The 18,765-nt window shown below is 43.7% G+C and overlaps 1 protein-coding gene across 1 annotated transcript; it reads left to right on the top strand.

Annotated features, from left to right (window-relative positions):
• The first annotated feature begins 166 nt into the window (after nt 1–166).
• LOC8029116 (probable ATP-dependent RNA helicase DDX47) lies at nt 167–17,363 on the top strand. The gene is made up of 11 exons (XM_040220418.3): nt 167–287; nt 458–551; nt 2,103–2,291; nt 7,155–7,226; nt 8,267–8,457; nt 10,708–10,824; nt 12,263–12,409; nt 12,902–12,978; nt 15,078–15,209; nt 15,889–16,018; nt 17,149–17,363. The coding sequence occupies exons 1-11, from the start codon at nt 198–200 to the stop codon at nt 17,302–17,304; spliced, it is 1,395 nt and encodes a 464-aa protein (XP_040076352.1). The 5' UTR covers nt 167–197; the 3' UTR covers nt 17,305–17,363.
• The last annotated feature ends 1,402 nt before the right edge of the window (nt 17,364–18,765 follow it).

The following is an 18,765-nucleotide window of genomic DNA, read 5'->3' as shown; positions in this document are numbered from 1 at the left end:
TGCGATTCTAATCGACTAATATCTTTCGCTGTTTTTTATTGTTTATATAATTTTATTACGTGATGATTTGTAAATGTTAATTGCATAAAAAGTTATTTTGTGATATATTGTTTTAATTACTACATCGCTTTCGTTCTGCAACGCATATTTTTATCTGCTTCCGTCAGGGGGACTGAATTGACGAGCCTTAAACAAACATGGCGGCCCCCAATGAGCCAGAGACGTCCGAAGGCGCAAATATCGTCGATTTAGATGACCAAGAAGAAGAGGTCACTTTTAAGTCACTGGTGAGCAAACATTTCGACCACTAATTCACGTGCTGAGCTCTTTCTGGCACTTATATTTTGCGTAATATTTGCTAAAACGCTATTCTTCCTGAACACGTGTTGCCTGTGTGACAGTTTCCGCAGTCAATACATTTGGCTAAAGTTTATCCATTTGCGTTGCTATCTAACAGGGCATCGTCGATGTCCTCTGCGAAGCATGCGAACAACTCAAATGGAAATCCCCTACAAAAATCCAGAAGGAATCTATACCATTGGCTTTGCAAGGTAAGCTCGCACTTCCATAATTCGTGCCCACCGTTTTTTTCTGTTTCTTTGGTGTTATCCTTAATAAAACTCCATTTACACTCCAAATAAACTTTAAATGGTGGTTTCATCGAAGTCAAGTCGGCTAGAGTTGTCAGCTAAATCGTACTTTTGCTTGGAGTGTTAATGAGCTTTGTTAGAAAAATACTAGACGCTAGATTAGAATGTTTCGTTATCGCGAGGACGGTTCATGTTTAGATCAAGCCGTCCATATGGTTTATAAACAAAACATTCTTTTTTGGGGGCCATTGCACTAGTTTGACACGCGCAGACTTGCGGGCTCGTGAATGGCTCGCATCTTTGGCACGCACAGGAAATTTTCTTCAGCCAGCGTTAAAAAAGTAAAAGTTGAAAAAGTAAAAAAAAAAAAAAAAAAGAGTTAGTGCTTTTTTTTGGTGTAGTATTTCCTGGAGAACCTAAATATCACCATCATTTGTTTTCAAAACTACACTAAACGTGAAAAAAAAAAAAAAAAAATGCAGCCGCTCGCCGCCATTGTGGTTGGTCGAGCCGTGATATCAGAAAGTGAGCAGGCACGATTCTAATATAATCTGTCGCTCAACTGGAAATACTTGAAATAAATCAACTGGAAATCCTTACCTCGTTTCATCTCCGCTTCGCGTAAGCTCTTTCGATTCACTGAGGTGCCTGCATCTTCTGTAGAAAGATGTTAGGAACTGCTGGACTAACAACCATTTACTGAAGATAATCCTCTTCTTCTTCCACACCCATTCGTTCTGATATATGGGTGTGGAAGAAAAAGATCTTCAGTGAGTAATTGCTAGTTCGGCAGTGTGTTTGCCCTCTTTTCTTTCTCTTTGTGTATCTTCCTACGTTCAGCTGGCATCTTTCAGAATCTTGAATCACAAACTAGCTCAGTATTGATGATTCACGATGCTGGCTCTGCGAATCGAGGAGGAATCTTTCATGACGTCATTTTTTTTCTTCTCCGTTTACTTACCTCTCCCACTGCCGTGGAGGGGCATGGTTTCAATGCAACTTCAAAGGCGTCTTTCTAGGTGATGCAGGCATGAAATAGCCTGCTTTTTGAGATATTCATGATGCTTAAAGTTGGGTTAAAACAAGTCAAGTGTTTCTAATGAAATACAAAGCCGTTTCGCCTTCTCTCTAAATTAGTCTCAATCTGTGTCAACTTTATATTAGATAAGCATAGGTGCTTGGAAAACAAGTTGTTCTCCACAATCAACAATAGTGATAAAGGCGATCGGAACACCATGGCCATTGAAAATGCTCGATGGAGCAGAAGAAAGAACTCTCCGGAGTGTCTGCCGATATTTTGCCATGACACTTAAAGCTGGCATCTGGGTGGGACCGACTGCTTACAATGAGGTGGTCGCTGTGGCATCTGACGTCCACGGGACGCATCATAGTGGAACCGAAGTTGTGAACTTAAACACGAAGGTCTGAACCAGCCCCTATGTTCTTTTGGGACCTCACGCTTACCACAATCCTTCTCACGCTTACCACAACATGGTCCCTTCTCCACAACAGGCAAGGATGTCATCGGACTTGCCGAAACCGGGTCGGGAAAGACCGGTTCCTTCGCCCTGCCGATCCTGCAAGCCCTCCTCGAAACGCCGCAGCGCCTGTTCGCCCTGGTGCTGACACCGACACGAGAGCTCGCCTTCCAGATCTCGGAGCAGTTTGAGGCGCTCGGGGCCGGGATCGGAGTCAAGTGCGGTGAGGACGTGGTGACATTTGGGGTACGGTGTGTACAGCTCGGCCGTGCGTGCCTCCCACCTTCGTCACATCATCCATTTTGCACCGCCACAGGGGAGAGAGAGGGGAAAGCTGGTTTTTGTAGGAATTACAGATGACGGGTTAATCCTCTATGATCTTCTAGAGGGAGAACAGTGACGTCTAGGTAAGTCTGGGACACACAAAAGAGAGTCCCGGTGAGAGGGGAGTTCCTCCTTCCCCTCTTCTCTGGTGTTGGCCAGGGAGCTGATAGGGTGACGTCGGGTGCAGGGCATGTACGCAGTCGTGTCTATTTATAATGAACTCCGTTGTTCCGTCCAACGATTGTTTGTAACGCGAGTCCATAATGACGAGGCAAAAATGCACGTCTTTACACAGTTTGCTCCTGAAGGTTTTGTCTTTGTTGTGAGGTATCCATTATAATCAGGGTTCCGTGTTTTTAGTGTTTATTTTGATGAAATTTGGCGGGAGTTTTTTTAGTGTTTATTTTTTATCGCGAATTCGGGGTTTATTTTTGATAGAACCCCAAATGTTCGAAATTCAGAGTTTACTTTTTTCCAAGCTAAGAGAAGGGATAAACAGAGAAAGGCCTAAACACAGACGCATGCTGTATTCCCAGTTGCCGAAAGGTTTAGGTAAAGAGGAGGAATGTCCAGAGAGAAACCAGGGTGTCTAGCGACTGGGAAACCCGGGAATTGTCAGGGAAATTTTAATTACCGGGAAAAATCAGGGAATTGTCAGGGATATTTTCAAAAAGCGAGCCCAGTCAGGGAAAAAAAATGAGCCGGAAACGCCATCGAGTGCCCTGAGCAAAGACTTGAGGACTAAGGGGCAGAAAAGCAGGCAATAAATTCTGCTTACAGCAGGGCGCGGGTTCAGCTTACGCGATGAGAGTGTGCTGCCCGAAGCAAAGGGAACAGCTGACAAATCCAGTCCAAGCCTTGGATTGGATTGAGGGTGCGACACTAAGCTAGATCCAGTTAAAGCTACTAGATCTGGTAACAAATCAGAAAGCCGCAGGCCCCAATCTAATCCAGTCCCAGCCTTAAGCGAAAGTATCTAAAAGTTTGCATCTGGCGGCCATGCTGCCATTCGGTTATTGACGTGTGTGGTTGAGCTTCGCATTTTCATTGTATTTCTGGAAGTGACTTTTTCACCGACGATGTCAGCGGCAACAAAACGCTCGTTTAATCCGGACTGGACGAGTCCGAATATTTCAGAATATGCAAGTTGGAGTAAGCCCGTGCAAAATTATCCTCAGTGCTCAATGCTCGATGCCTTGTGTTCTAATGGTCTTATATACTTAGCTGCCTCTACAGTGGTCAGGGAATTTCTCCTGAAAATGTCGGGGAGAACCTGGAAAAGTCGGGGAATTTCAAAATAATAATTTGCTAGACACCCTGGAAACGCACCACAAGGCTGAACGCCATTTCAGTGAGCCATAGGTTCAGCACATGCACACTTCCACAAGCATTACGGCTTGTTGTAGTAAATACAAAAATACTTAGCAAGGTTTGTGTTGCTGATGGCGGCACACTCTTTTCGATTAATGACTCCTAGCATGGAGTATGCCTTTCGCTCCAACAGTGCAGCTCACTGTTGGAGCACTTACAAGTCTATCATCAGTCTTACGGCCAGGAATATCGCCGTCGTGGAACGTTTCTAGTACTGCTACGCTACTGCTGGACGTCTGCGGAGTTCTGGCGTTTCATCAATGGTGATGGAGAATGGACGTCCTTTCACCGCACATGGTGCCGTTGCGACGTCTTTTTAGTGAACCTCATGTAGGCATTTTTGGTAGAGCTGATCACTTGTCGGCATTGTGCGTGTAGCCGGGCACGTGCTTCGAAATAGGCCGCCAATGGGTTTGTCAGACCAGTACAGGAGAACGTGATTGCTACGCCAAACTGCGCCAAGGGCCTAACCCTGATACATCCTGCTACGTTTTGCCAAAATATGGGTAATCTGTTCCAAGCCTGTGCCAAAGGACCGATTTCGGTCGCCTTTCAGAACCGAAACTAAACTTGAGTACCGTAATTGAGCATGCGTGAGCTAGGTGGCACAAGCGGCCACTCGACACAAAGTACCCTGCATCAGTCACCCATCTGGTCTTGCATGGTTTTTCCTGCAGTCTCTCGTTTCACTCTCTCGTCGTCTCATGGGTCTCGTCTCACGTCTTTTTAAACTTTTTGTGGCGACGGATCCAAACGTGTGCGGACGCTCTGACGCTAGCGTGCCGGGTACCAGCCATGCCGTCATGCTGTGTAACAAAGCAACATTTTAGCACGACTTCAGCTTACTTTGTAAGCTGAAGCACTCGCTCTTGAAAGCAACTGCCGTGAAAAAAACTATTTGGTCCCTGCCTACCAGTCATCATGATCGCAAGACGGCGGGTGTTTCCATCCCCATGTCGCTGCAGGTATGGCGCTTTCTAAACTGAAACGTAAAGACCGCCGCAAGGTAATCAAGATTCATGTTCATGTTTAAGTCAGACGCTACTACAAAAATTTCTCTTTAACTCAAAGACTGCTGTGTCCAAGTATTGATTACCTAGGTTTCTCTCAGTGGGCTTTCTTTCGATAGAGACCCCGGTACGTGAAAAATCTGCCGCGAAAGAAAGTTGGTGAAGAGAAGTGAGCTAAAACAAAGAAGGCAATGTCTGCACGCTGATCCCGCACAGTGCGCTTGTTTGTCTCGAGTTCAGTCATTGCACAAAGCACTCCAAGAGCTTTTTGACCCTGGCTCGCGAGGTCTTGCATTGATGCGCTCAGGTTCTTTTTTTTCTGTGTGCTTAGCTTGTACCTCGTCTGCCGGTCTGGCAAGCACGCACCGCTGGACTGTTTTTTGTCGTATGCTGGAGAGTAACATTTTGCATACAATTTTGGGAACAAGTTGGCGGCGGAGCAGATTGGCATGGTTTCAGTTTCGATCGAACAGCCGTCTCCGCTCGCGCGACAAAGCGTGTGCAACTGCAAGCTGCCGAAGCTGCCCTCACGTGCATGCAAACATGATTGCATGACAAGAGGCACCAGCCGGGATGCTTGCAATCCATTGCTTTACGTTCGCTTACTTTTGACGAAAATGTGGCGCGTCGGGAACCAGTAAAACGGTGGCAAGCGGTTTCTCGGCATTGTTCGGCAATGTGTACAGCACTGTACACTTGTAAGATGTTTCACTGTCTCTTTGGAGACATTGAAAGTGGACATTCATTATTTGCCGAAGGCAAAGCGAGGCTTGCAGCAGCCTTGCAGAAAGTTTCGAATAGCAAAAAGAGAAGCACCCGCTAGTCATAATGCACCTTTTTCTTGTCTACAATTTCGCATTGCACTGCAGTAGTTACGTGTTTCATTAGTCGGAGACTGCTTCAATTTATTATATTATATAACTAGTCAACCTATTGCTGTGGTATTTACTACTAAGCTGGCCATTTCCAAATAAATTTTAATATGTGCAGTTTTTGTTCTTATTTATCTCTAGTGGGTACATATAAATATATACAGGTTGTTGTTTTTTTAGCTGCACCAAATTTTCAAAAAAAGGGAATGTGAGATAGAGTACTTTGAGCCCTGGGGAAGTGTTAGTGGCCATGGCGGCCTCCAGAAAAAGGGTGAAATTAGGTAATTAGTTTGCTAATTCACTAAAATGTTTTAACCAACTTTTTAATTTTTTTACTTGAGGGCACCTAATGCATTTAGAGGATTGAAGATCAACCGCAGTATGGTCTAGCCGTGTCGTCAAATATGGATAAAAAAATTCCTAGTGGGCGCTACGGGGTCGAGAAATGTCACTTTGGTAAATGGCGTCAAACCGAAACTAAACAGGAAAGAGTGCCGGTAAAGTTCTTGCTTCGCCCTTCCGGGCACGCGATTCGTCATTATCGCAGCCGGCTCGCCTAAGCAAGTGGAACCGGCCGTGATAATGACGAATCGCATGCCCGGAAGGGCGGAGCGATAACTCTACCGGCGCTCTTTCCTGTTCAGTTTCGGTTTGACGCCATTTACCAAAGTGACATTTCTCGACCCCGTAGTGCCTACTAGGAATTTTTTTATCCAAATTGGACGACACGGCCAGACCATACTGTGGCCGATCTTCAATCCTGTAAATGCATTAGGTGCCCTCAAGTGAAAAGTTAAAAAGTTAGTTAAAACATTTTAATTAATTAGCAATCTAATTACCTAATTTACCTTTTTTCTAGAGGCCGCCATGGCTACTAACATTTCCCCAGGGCTCAAATTACTCTATCTCACGTTCCCTTTCTTTTTGAAAATTTAATGCAGCTTAAAAAAAACACCCTGTGTGTATATATATATATATATATATTTATCTGAAGCATTGCAAAATGTGTAGTGTCATTGGCATTTCAGTTACATGTTGAAAGACTCCCTGGTGGTCTAACTTGACCATAATTTGTTTATTGCGGTGAGCAAAGTGCCCTTCGTTTGTCCATCACTTAAAACAAATCTTTTTATTTTTCTAAGAATATCTGCTCCAAAAGCCACTTTTGCTGCTCCGAAACACTGTTTTGGCTGCTCCAAAAGCCACATTTACTGCTAAAAAAAACATTGCTTTGGCTGCTCCAAAGGCCACTTTTCCTGCTCCAAAACACTGTTTTGGCTGCTCCGAAGGGTGCTCCAAATTGGTTTAGGCCAATCACATCACTGCATGGCAAAGAGGGGATCGGTGGTTCTTTTTTACAAATGTTTTCTGTCGGGTGATATATTATAAAGTTTGATTAACCTGCAAACATGATGCCAGACCTAACCTTACCGAAATTGGGTCTGGCAATTATTTCGCTCACTGTGAATGCCGGCCACTTCACCTAAATTTGCTTTTGCTCTTTCACAGCTGTGGTCGTGGGAGGCATTGACATGATGACCCAAGCGTTGACACTAGCCAAGAAGCCACATGTTGTAATCGGTAAGTTGTATTATTACCTTGATTCTGTGTCACATTTTATTGTCATGGATTTTTTCTATATTGAAAAGTTGACATACGTATATGGTTTCTGTGCTAATTATATGCCTTTAAAAGTAGTAGCAGAAAGGCTTACCCTGACAGCCAAACTAAAACTGAATTTCTCTAGTTCTAAACGGATTCTCACTCAAATAGAAATCACTGCACCATTAAAACCTTTTGAGCATTTCAAACCAGCATTGTTTTTCTAGACCTCATTCGTTATTGATGTCGTCGATTACGTCCTGATACTTGTGTTTCTTGCCAAGGTTCAACTTTTACTTTTCTGCTGACGACTGTCTTTATGTAATCTGCTTCTGCCATGCGTGTATCGCTTTGTCCCTTCTTTTGTTTTCTATGTACTTGATATGATCTCATTTTGGGATTGCTTCTAACCTACTTTGTTGTAGACCTTTCACCAAATCACCCACACACCAAGGAGGATGCGGGGAACGTAGGTACACGCACCGCACGTGCTCGCCTCACCGGAACGAAAGATTTTAAGGAGATCACAGAAATAAGGCGTCCGCAAAAATGCACATGCAAAGTGTGAGTTAGTTTTGGCTTTAAGAAAGTTACTGGCGGAGACGCCAGCATGTGCAGCGCATGTAACGTCACTCTTGTCATGCTCCCTAGTGCTGGGTAATTTTTGAGAAAGGCCAGTTTGCGCCATCACAAATCGTATGGCTGAGACGAGAAGTTAGTCAGCCCCAACGGGCGTCTGGTGTCTCGGCTGTAGACGAGAAATCTAGCCGGTGCAAAGCACCAGGCATGACCGTGCGTTGGTGCAACGTTCATCCAGATCGAAACGAACAGGTGTGCGGATTGAACCCAGGATCTCCGCGTTCTGCGGCGCGAGCCTTTCACTGCACGCGCTCTGAGCCGCGGTACGTCAACACGTTCAATCGCCGATCCCTCCCGTCGTTGGCACAATTCCTTTAAAAGCCGACGGGTCGACTCGGCTTTTGACTTTCCCGTCTTGGAATTGCGGCATTTGGTTGCAGCGACGCCGGGGCGCCTGGTGGACCACCTGGAGAACACGAAGGGGTTCAGCCTGAAGGCCCTCAAGTACCTGGTCATGGATGAGGCCGACCGGATCCTCAACATGGACTTCGAGGAGGAGGTGGACAAGATCCTCCGGGTCATCCCCCGGGAGAGGCACACATACCTCTACTCGGCCACCATGACCAAGAAGGTGAGTGGGAGACACCCCGGGGTGCCGCCGCAATCCGTGGCAGCACACAGAGCCAGACTTCTATGAGGGGGCACCGAAATCTAACCGGAGTGAATTTCTGGATGGCGGGTTGTTCGTAGTACCAGCTCCTGCCGACAGCGGCGCTTAGCCGCACCCCTACCGAGCCGGTCTGCCGACCGGCGTCGTCTGCCACAGTTCTAGCGGCATGTTGTGAAGCTTTTCCCCAAGCGCTTCAAAATCCTTCCTTGTTTTTTGTAAGGTCTAACTTGAGGGAACGGCGTGCGGCCGTGAAATTGTTTTTTCTTTTAGGGAAAACGGCGGCGGAAACTCTTGTAATGCTTCAGGCAGCCTGCAAAGAAGATGCTACGAAGAAATCGCGGATCTACTAGTGGTTTTCTTGCTTCAAGGCCGGTGAATTATTGATCGACGACCAACCTCATTCAGAGTGGCCCTCAACCTCCGCAACTGATGAAAACATTGAGAAAAATCGGGCATTGTTCACTCTGTGTTTGTTCCTTCAGATGAAACTGTTAATCGGGTGTTTTACCTGGGTGTTTCGCGACGCTTGTGCTACTCAGTGAGGCAGAAATGCCCCTAATTTGGAGCTTCAAAAGGACAAGGGACTGAAGATGATTGTGCGACCTGCGGAGACTTGAATTTTGGCGGCAGGTGCCAGAAGCAAGGTCATCAAGCATGCGGGCCAGAAACATCTCTCAATGTTTGGATCCACCTGCTGCTGCAAGGCACTGTTCTCAACAATAAAAGTGATGAAATCAAGACGGCGTCTGACCCTCGTGGGCAAAATCTAACTGAGCTACTCCGGAGTGCAACCACGTCATTCGAGCCAGACTTCAAGGTGTTTGCTTCATGAGTGGGGAAGCGCAATGCAGAGGCACAAGGAAGGATCGCTGCATGACTGACGTTCAACATGATCACCAGCTTTGTTGGACGAAATAGAAAAACTTGCCACGCCCCTTTTTTGTTGCAGTTCTTCACTAAAAAGGTTATTTTTTGGTGGCTCTTTGCATATACCTGTATGGCCTCCCCTGATAAAGTATTTTAAGTTTCAGTTCTTGCCCTAAAAAAAGGTTTAAAGCCCCCCCCCCTTCCCTCCTTCCCCCTCCCCTTTTCTTCCTTTCCTCTTCGATGTGGTTCTTGGTAGATTAGTGGTTTTGTTTGTGGCTCTTAGGCTGGATCAGCCTGGCCACCCCTGGTCTACTGAGCACAAACTGTTGACACCCAGCGGAGGAGGGTGACAAACTGACATAATTGTTAAAAGGTTGTTTCTTTTACAGTGTACAAACATTGGTGTAGTTATTTCCTACATATTAATATAAGCTGCTGTGTGCATTTTTTTTTTTCATTCGAAATTTGAGATTTTTGTGTTAAGGTCGGGCAGCAATGTTTAAAAATTAAACTGTGTTGAATTTTGCCAAAACTTCGAGGTTTGCCGAACCAGTCAAACCTCAAGGTTCAACACAAGTTTGCAACATCTTTAGTTGTGTGTGAAAACAAAAATAATTGATTGACTGTGGAAGTTGCACGCTAGCAAAGGATAATAGCAAATGCATACTGGCAACACTGTAAGACCAAAGACAACATTTATGTATTTTCACATTTTAAGTGGAAGGGGTGTTCGTAGTCACCAAGCTTTACCGCTTAGGGTATTACTGCAAATGACTGCCAGATTCACTGAGAAAAACCAAATTTTGTGTGAAGCCTAGGGTTGCATTCTAACACAATGGCAGCAACTTTTCATCGCACAGCATGCTTCACACTAATGGCCCCATTAGATTGAGTGGCCCAAACTCTCCAACCTGTAATACCACTCTTTGTAATCCTGTTACTTTTGTTTGGCTAACATTAACGCTGGCATAAGTAAACCAACAATGGGCTCCATTTGCGGTGGGAGATTGGTGGAACGTTGTAGATAGGTGTGATTGTTTATACAATTTGTGGGTTAGATGATTCAAGTAGCGATAAAATCTAGAGCAAAATCTAAACATGAGGGGTATGAAATTTTCAATGCTAGGTGGTGCAACCTACTGCCCGATACAAAGGGTGTAGCCAATACAATCCATCCATTCGTCTGACTCATTGCAGCACCCCTATGCTAGGGGCACTGCAAAAATTGTTTGTATTTTGCACACTTTTTCTAGACTTCAGCAGAATGTGTTCCAAATAACTGATGGGATGAGAAAGACCAGAAAGCTTTTGTGAGATGCAGTTTGGTCCTTGTTCTGTTCCCAGGTGCAAAAGCTTCAGCGTGCATCTCTCAAGGACCCAGTGAAGGTGGAGGTGTCCTCAAAGTACCAGACAGTCGAGAAACTGATGCAGTACTACCTCTTCATTCCCGCCAAGTTCAAGGTCGGTGCAGGTCACATTTACACGATGACAAGATGGCTCGCACATTTTTTTCATGTCGCATAAATAGACCATACATGGGAAAACAAACAAGCAGAAAAAACTTTTCGTCCTTTTGCCTTGCTTCCCGTCTCCTTTCATAAAATGTAAAAGGGGCTGCCTCATCTGGAAGACTTATATCATATCCACATTAAAAATAATTGCTTATTTTATGTTCTATTAGAAAAGAAAAAAAAAGCAATAATGTTGCCTACTTCCATAGTGAGAAAAGCGTGAGAAAGTTTTCTTACACAGATACTGAGTAGTTCATTCTACTGTGTTTAATTCTGGCTTTTCTTTCTCTTTATATTTCTTAATTTGTTGCATATGTTAGTAGTGTGTTTATAAAAGCATGCCAGTGTAATAACAGTGATCAAGTTTATGGTGAGAAATAATGCCACAGTATCGAGCTGGAACCAATGAATGAGCTATGGTTCAGAGTAATGCCACCTCGACCATTTTTTTGCCATTGTTGCCAGTGGTCACCAGCTTTCGCCATTGTGCCCGACGACAATGCAGGAAGTGCTTTCTGCCGTTCTGCTTGCTAAGGCAGTCTGCAATAGAGTGAACAATATTGCCAGTGTTTTGCCGATGGTTTATCTCAAACTCAACAGGCTGCACTTTTGGGTCATAACTGTTGCCAGCAGCCCCCCTTCTGGCTCTGAGCAATGGAACAGCAGCGTTCATGAGCCCCTAGCACGTAAACGAATGTTGCACGATGTGGATGGGCAAATGACCGTCGTGGCATTAGTCAAAGGGGGGAAAACAGTTCCGATACCTTGAGCGTAGTTTTCGATTTACCCTACTTTGAACCAGTGTAATAAATGAATCTAATGAGTGGGATAGTGTAAACCACTGTAAACCACATTTATTTGTGAATGAAAACAAAAATGTGTGTTATATCGATATAGTATGCAAATAAATCACATGCAACAGTTAATTTATTCACTTGGCTACCCCCCTTTTTTTTTGTGTCTTATTCCCACAAACTCTTCTGGAGCGCAGTGCTTCGTGCACTTCAAAGAGTGTTAAGGCTGGGGACGTAAAATAATTTAGAATATGTAAATGCCATACTGTATGCTCTGCTCTACCTTGCGACGGATTGTAGAGAATGCTACGAGCCATCAAAGCCCTTGGAATGCAACGTTAATGTCATGTGACCTTGGAGAGGAGTGCAGCAATGCACGGGGTTTGTGGCCACGCATACTCACAGTTCCGGATTGGCTGGAATGGCGGATAGTGTCCTCTGCAATTCATTGTAAGGCAAAACAGAGTGTCGTAGCTTATTGGTCATTTGCGGTTTGCTTGAACGAGGGGACGGGACTACACTCGAATACCGTCGGTCATTGTGATTTCGAAGGTATACTCATTTGACTTTTGTTTGCTCGGTTGCGTCGCTCAGGACGTGTACCTGGTTCATCTGCTGAACGAACTGGCGGGGAACTCCTTCATGGTGTTCTGCAGCACGTGCAGCAACACGCAGCGGACGGCCCTGCTGCTGCGTAACCTCGGATTCACCGCCATACCCCTGCACGGCCAGATGGGACAGGTGGGCTTTCTTCCGTGGCCTTCGCCGTTAATCACCGCCTAACTGGTCAATGGGGGACTTCAAACTTTTCTGTAGCAAAGGCGTGTATTGAGGCAAAGTTGAAGCATGCTTGTATTACCGGTGTGGGCTTTGGGTTACTGATATAAAGATTTTTATTTTTTGTTTAATGTATGGGTGCATCAGAGAAGGTGAGAGCTTCTCTAATGTTTAAACGATGCCATTTTTGCCCCAATTGGTCTTCCCCGTGCACATGGCAGTTGTAAAGGTAAATGGCAGGGAACAACAAAGGGAATGGTGCCTGTGTAGGGTTTGCAGCTTGTCTCTTGTCTTGCTGATGTGTATGCGAGTACTCTGTGAAGACGTTGCGTATTATAGGAAAGCAAGTTTCATGTGCTTCCAAAACGTAACAAACACGTTTCGTAATCATTGTAAATAGCGTTGTCTTGAGTGGGAGATGTCGCCACAGTGACTCTCGGCTTTCCTTGCGTTCAGGCCAAGCGTCTTGGTGCACTCAACAAGTTCAAGTCCAAGAACCGGTCAATCCTGATCGCCACTGATGTTGCCAGCAGGTTGGTGTTAAAGCTGCCTTCGCACTTTGTTTCATATAATGCAGAATTATTGTTTCAATGCCAGGAACACATCAACAAGGTGTTCCTGTGTAAGTTTACCGTAAAATACCGGGCAAGCGCCCACTCAAAATTTTGAGATAATCATGAGAAAATGGGGGATGGGCGCTTGTCCGGTCATCAATTCTAAATATCAATGTAGTGTGCATATTTTCTCAGATTTTACAAATTTGAGAATGGGCGCTTAATGTGGTATGGGTGGATGCACGGTATTCTATGGTATGTTTACAACTTATCCCAGCTGTAGAAGTTAGTTATTCTTAAAGTAGTACCTAAGGTAGAATTACTTTGGATAAAATGTAAGAGTTACAAATAGAGTATCTTTTTTCCAGATGCATCTAGTTACAGTTATTCATAAAATGACTACAGCTACTTGTAAGACATTCCAGAATACCGAGGTCTTCTTTGATTGCTGAGAAACAGTACAGGTTTCAGCATGAAAACGTTTTTTGCAGAGGTATTTTTTCTCTCTTTGTTAAAAGGGCACTGACAGATCAAAACCATATTTTTTTTTTTTTTATTGCTTGAAAGGATTGAAAACGGTGGCTGGACATTACCCTCAAAATTCGAAACTTGGAAATTTAGTATTTGTGATGTAAAGAAACAATTTCTAAATGTGGAATTCGAAGTTCCCGCACGATCCGCGCTAGGTGGAGTGAAGTCAACATTTGAGGGCTCCTTAGAGTTGAGTTTCTTTCGCACCTCCGCTCCGAAAGCTAGGAGGTGAGAGCGGAAGAAGGGCGCCGGCGTCGCGGGAACCACTGTACCAGGCAGGAAACCGGTTTCCTGCGTGAAAGCCGTGCTGCCTATCGCTTTGAGCAGACGACGGTGCCCCGGCTGTGTCACAATCGAAACTACGATACACAGACACCAAACCCAGTTTTGACCGTTTGACCATTTCCTTTTCGAAGTCTGAGAGGTCGTCGGGCGCCTAAAAAAGACCACTTTGTCCGATTCCCCTACTCACTGATCACCCTCTGCTACATGCGTCGAGTGCCGCCATGTTTTCCGAGGGAGGATAAAAATCCAGGAGGCGACATCACAACGGCGTTAAAAAACATGTTTTACGATTTCCGTTAATAAATGTTATAGAAATGTCGATTACAAAGCTTCTAAATTTTATGATTCTTGACGTCGCGAATCAAAAGAAGCGAGGAGGCGAAAAGCGGGAGAGGAAAGAGCCAAAAATAAAAAGGCGTGTGCACGGGTAAGAAAATGTCTTTTTCGCAATGCGTTTTTTTTTTTTTTTGTGTCTATGACTACAACGTGCATCGTTTTAGACAATAAAAAAAAATACGACCTTTGGAGTGTCAGTGCCCCTTTAAAAGCCCCTGCTTAATATTGTAGAACTTGATATTTAGGCAATATCGATATGAAGTTTAGTATGTCTTTGTCAGGTAATGTTGAGGAAAAAAACCAACCGAACAAATATGCAAAAAGTTAGTTCAGAAATGTTGCAGAGTTACATACAGTTAGTAAAATCTATTGCAACATAGAAAGCAGCTATAATTACTGAAATTGAAGCGATTGGTTGAATTCCCATACTTTTAACTGGTTTACAGCTTTGTAGCATATGCGCTCGATTCTGCACAACTGTTTTATCTTGGCTCGGAGTTAGCACAAGGCTCTAAACGTCTCGTACTTGAATAAAAGCAGCACGAAAAAAAAAAAACTTAGGGTGAGTCAAAGCAACCGGACTGACCAGGCACCACTGGGTCTGTCCAGTTTCTTTGACTCGTCCTTTGTTTTTACCGTGTTGTATTTTTTTTTATTCAAGATGCATCATCAACTAACCCAACTGTGTAACCCTTCTTGTACTTGTGCTTATACTCATTTTATTTTAAACTTTGTTTCCTTCTGTGCTTTGGCTCACAAGATGAACCTCTTCTGTTCCTTTTGTCACGCAGCTGTGAACAGAATAACTTCTGATCCGGCCTTTTAGGCGGGGCCAATGCAAAGTGTGCTCTCTTTTCGTACTACTAAACCCAATTCTCAAATTTCTATTTTTTTTTTTTTTTTTTTTTTTTTTTTTTTTTTTTTAGAGGTTTGGACATTCCACACGTGGACTGCGTGGTCAACTTCGACATCCCGACGCACTCCAAGGACTACATTCACCGTGTGGGCCGAACTGCGCGTGCGGGGAGGTCGGGAAAAGCGATAACCTTTGTGACCCAGTAAGTCCAAAGCAGCCTCGACGCCAGATTGTCTTCAGCACATCTTTTTTTTTCGCTGGGTAGCCCAGTTTCTAAACTTTGAAGATGATTTTCTGCAGCCTCTGTGGACCAAATTGAAACATAATATTGATATTCTTGATCCTGCAGGCCAAATGAAGAGCGTTTTTACTCAAATACAGAACCACTTCAGTTTCCCTTTAACTAGAGGTCTCTACTGGCAACACTGAAAAACTGATGCCAGCAGCAAGCACAGATTCACTGATTGTGCAGTGGAACCTGTTCCCAAACGATTGCAAAAAACTGATTGGTGGGAATCTAACACCGTCGAAGTTCACTTCAACGCTCGCCGAGTAGCTTGAAAAAAAAAAAAAAATGTATAGATTTTTATTTTATTTTTTTATTTATTTTTTTATACTGCCTGTGTGTGCCCTCCAGTGACATCACTTTACTGGAGTTGGTTTTGGCGTCGCCTTCATTTGCCGTTTTGTCGATAGTTATTCTGAATGTAGAAGTGCTGAACAGCGTGTCAGGAATGGTAAAGCCCGGCTATTCAGAGACCAGTCAGTTTGACTACCTCAGAATGTCGACAGAGTACCCCCTTACACTCATACCGGCAGCTGGAGTCATAATGATGTTGATTTGTTTTGGTGTTAATTAATTAGGGCTTGTGTTGTTGAAGGTATGACGTGGAGCTGTACCAGAGGATCGAGCACCTGATCGGCAAGAAGCTTCCCCTGTACCAGACGAGCGAAGAGGAAGTGATGGTCCTCATGGAGAGGGTGACCGAGGCACAGCGTTTTGCCAAGATGGTGAGGCGGCCATTTTGTTCTACCCTCCAGCTACGAAATCAACAGCTCTCATTGTGCTACGAAGCCCGCTCGTAACTGCCCCAAGTTGCAGCAGACTCCAGTTATAACAAATTACAGCTATGAGAAACTTCACTTATAACAAATACATATGAGAAGGCTACCAAATTTTGCCCAATCCGTAAGAGACCCAGTTATAGCAAACTACAGATATGACAAACTACAGTTATAATAAGCGGTACTTCCAGCACGCTGCACCTATAACAAACTACAGTTACAACAAATGTATAAGAAAGTCATAACGTTTTGTGTAAGGCTCGCTGTTTCTACCGTAAATTACCGAGCACCTTCCCATTCCACAATTTAGTTCCCTTCCCTCAAGTTTCTAATATTCGGAAGATACACAAAGGACATATTTTTACATATTGTTGACCTGAAGAGCGTTAGTCCCCCAGTTTTACATGGTCATCTCCAAATTTTGAGTGGGCACCTGCTCATGATTTTACAGTAGGCATTTGATTCTTCCATAGCAAATTGGAAATTATAAGGGCTTACAGCTTATTTGTGTGTGTGGGGTGTGTGTGTGGGGTGCAGTGCAGCAAGAGACCTACATACAACTTCGCTCTTCAGCAAGGTTGAAGATCTTTCCAGTTCTCTCCTCTTGTAAACTCTGGGGGAAGAGAAAAATGGGACTAACCTATTTTTAACTTTACTCTTTTGGGTGGAAAAATGAAGAAGGGGGAGAAGGCAGGAGAGAGAGGTAGAAATTAAAATTGTGCGTCGGATTTGAAGAAAAGGAAGTTGCGTAACAAGCCTCACATTTGTTGTCTGGAAGTTCTTCATTTCTCTTTTAGACTACAGTAAAACCTCGTTATAACAAAACGGGATATAACAAACTAATGGATATAACAAAGCAATCATAATTCCCCTTGCTTGCTAATAGTGGGAACAAATGGACATTGGCTATAACAAACTAATGGTTATAACGAAATAATTACGACCGCTCCTTCAACTTTGTTATAGCGAGGTTTTACTGTATGTACATTTTTAGACTAAACACAAGAAAGATTTTTGTTGTTCTTAGCATGGCTTGGTTTGGCATTGACTCGTCTCTCCCCTGGTCATTCGCACAGGAGCTCAAGGAGCAGGACGACAAGAAGAGGGGAGGGAAGAAGAGGAAGGGGGAGGAGGAGGACGAAGCGGACGACACCGAGCAGGCTCGTGGGGTGCACGACCGCATCGGGAAGCAGGGAAAGAAAGCGGGGGGCTTCAAGAAGAAGCGGAAATGAGACCCGTCGGTTCTCCCTGCCAGGAGGCGGCCGTCAATATAAAACAAGTATTGTACATAGCTCCCTTTCTGTCCTGCGCTTTTTTTTTCTCGGATCGTCGTACACTGCACAACACAACACGGTTAATGCGAGCATGGCATCGACACTTTTTTTTGTTTTTCTCACGCAGAGAAAAAGAAAAAAAAAGAAGGAAAAATGTGACAATTTTTGTCTATGCTTTGTCCAACTGCATTGAGCAGTGCACACCCAGGGTTTTCAGTTTCTTCGGTGCTTATCAAAAAGATGCCAATATCACTTTGACTAGTCAAGGGAAAAAAATGAATACCAGTAATTTGGTTGACCATTGGGCATTTATTTTCGTTTCATTCATTCCTCTTGTAACTAAATGCTACAAAGTTGATGTTAATGTAGATATTGCTCATGGCAACTCTGACACTCTGAGCATTGCAATTGCAAACAACAAAGAAAAAAGGCTGTTTTTCTTTTTTTTTTTTTAATTTAGCAGTGTATTTCCATTTCCACCACTGCATAACTCCTTTTTTTTTTATTTATATATCCTGGAGTTGAAGTCATATGAAGTAGATACCTAGAAACATTAATTCAATATCTGAAATAAGTATTAATTTATTGTGCTGTCAGAGGGAGTGGCACGTATCAAACTCTTTGATGTAGTTCACTCCTGTGGAAAGTGTCGCACTCCCTAGCTCAGCTTGCCTGGCGGATGCTGTAGCTTTCGCCCTTTGGGGTTATTATTTGTGATTTTGGTCAATTATGCGATAGAGCGTCGGTGAAGCGGCTGGTGGCTCATTCGCTGTTTGGGGCAATAATGTCGTTGCCCTATTGCGACGTAAAGAAATCGCCCATCCTAACTTTAGTATAAGAGAAGACAAATGAGAAGCCTGTGACAATGTCCACTTTTTAATTATTAATTCAATAATTGACCTTTGACTTCGAAGAATCTTCCCCAGAATCCCCAACAACACGAAATATGTTATCAATGCTACTTTATATTGAAAAAAACGTTTTGAAGCTATCCAAGATGGCTGCTGTGGGACTGGAGCCTTAGGACCATTTTGGATGGCTTCAAGGCAATTTTTTATTTCTGAAAAAAAATCTAGGACTCCAAAGTAGCTTTACCAAAAATATTCTCAATGTTGTTCTAGGTAGTAAGGTTAATTATTTAATTGAATAATTAATGTGGAGATATTGCCACGGGCTTCTCATTTTTCTCCTTTAACATTTTAATTATATTAAAGAAGTGGACGGGAGTTTATTTAGAAAATTTTGCTCTAATGGATGTTTTAAATAAGCAATTTGTACCACAAAACGTTATATTTTTTTTAACACATCAAAACAAAATTTCCCCCATAAAAATATGTAAGGTTTTTCACTAATTTCAAAAATTGCCACGTAATTACCGCTGCACGATCCTTTTGGGGCTGGATAACCCCGGAGCTTATC

Source organism: Ixodes scapularis, unplaced genomic scaffold, assembly GCF_016920785.2.
Source record: "Ixodes scapularis isolate PalLabHiFi unplaced genomic scaffold, ASM1692078v2 PGA_scaffold6__148_contigs__length_123643588, whole genome shotgun sequence".
Taxonomy (NCBI): Eukaryota; Metazoa; Arthropoda; class Arachnida; order Ixodida; family Ixodidae; genus Ixodes; species Ixodes scapularis.
This window is presented reverse-complemented; position numbering and strand designations above follow the sequence as displayed.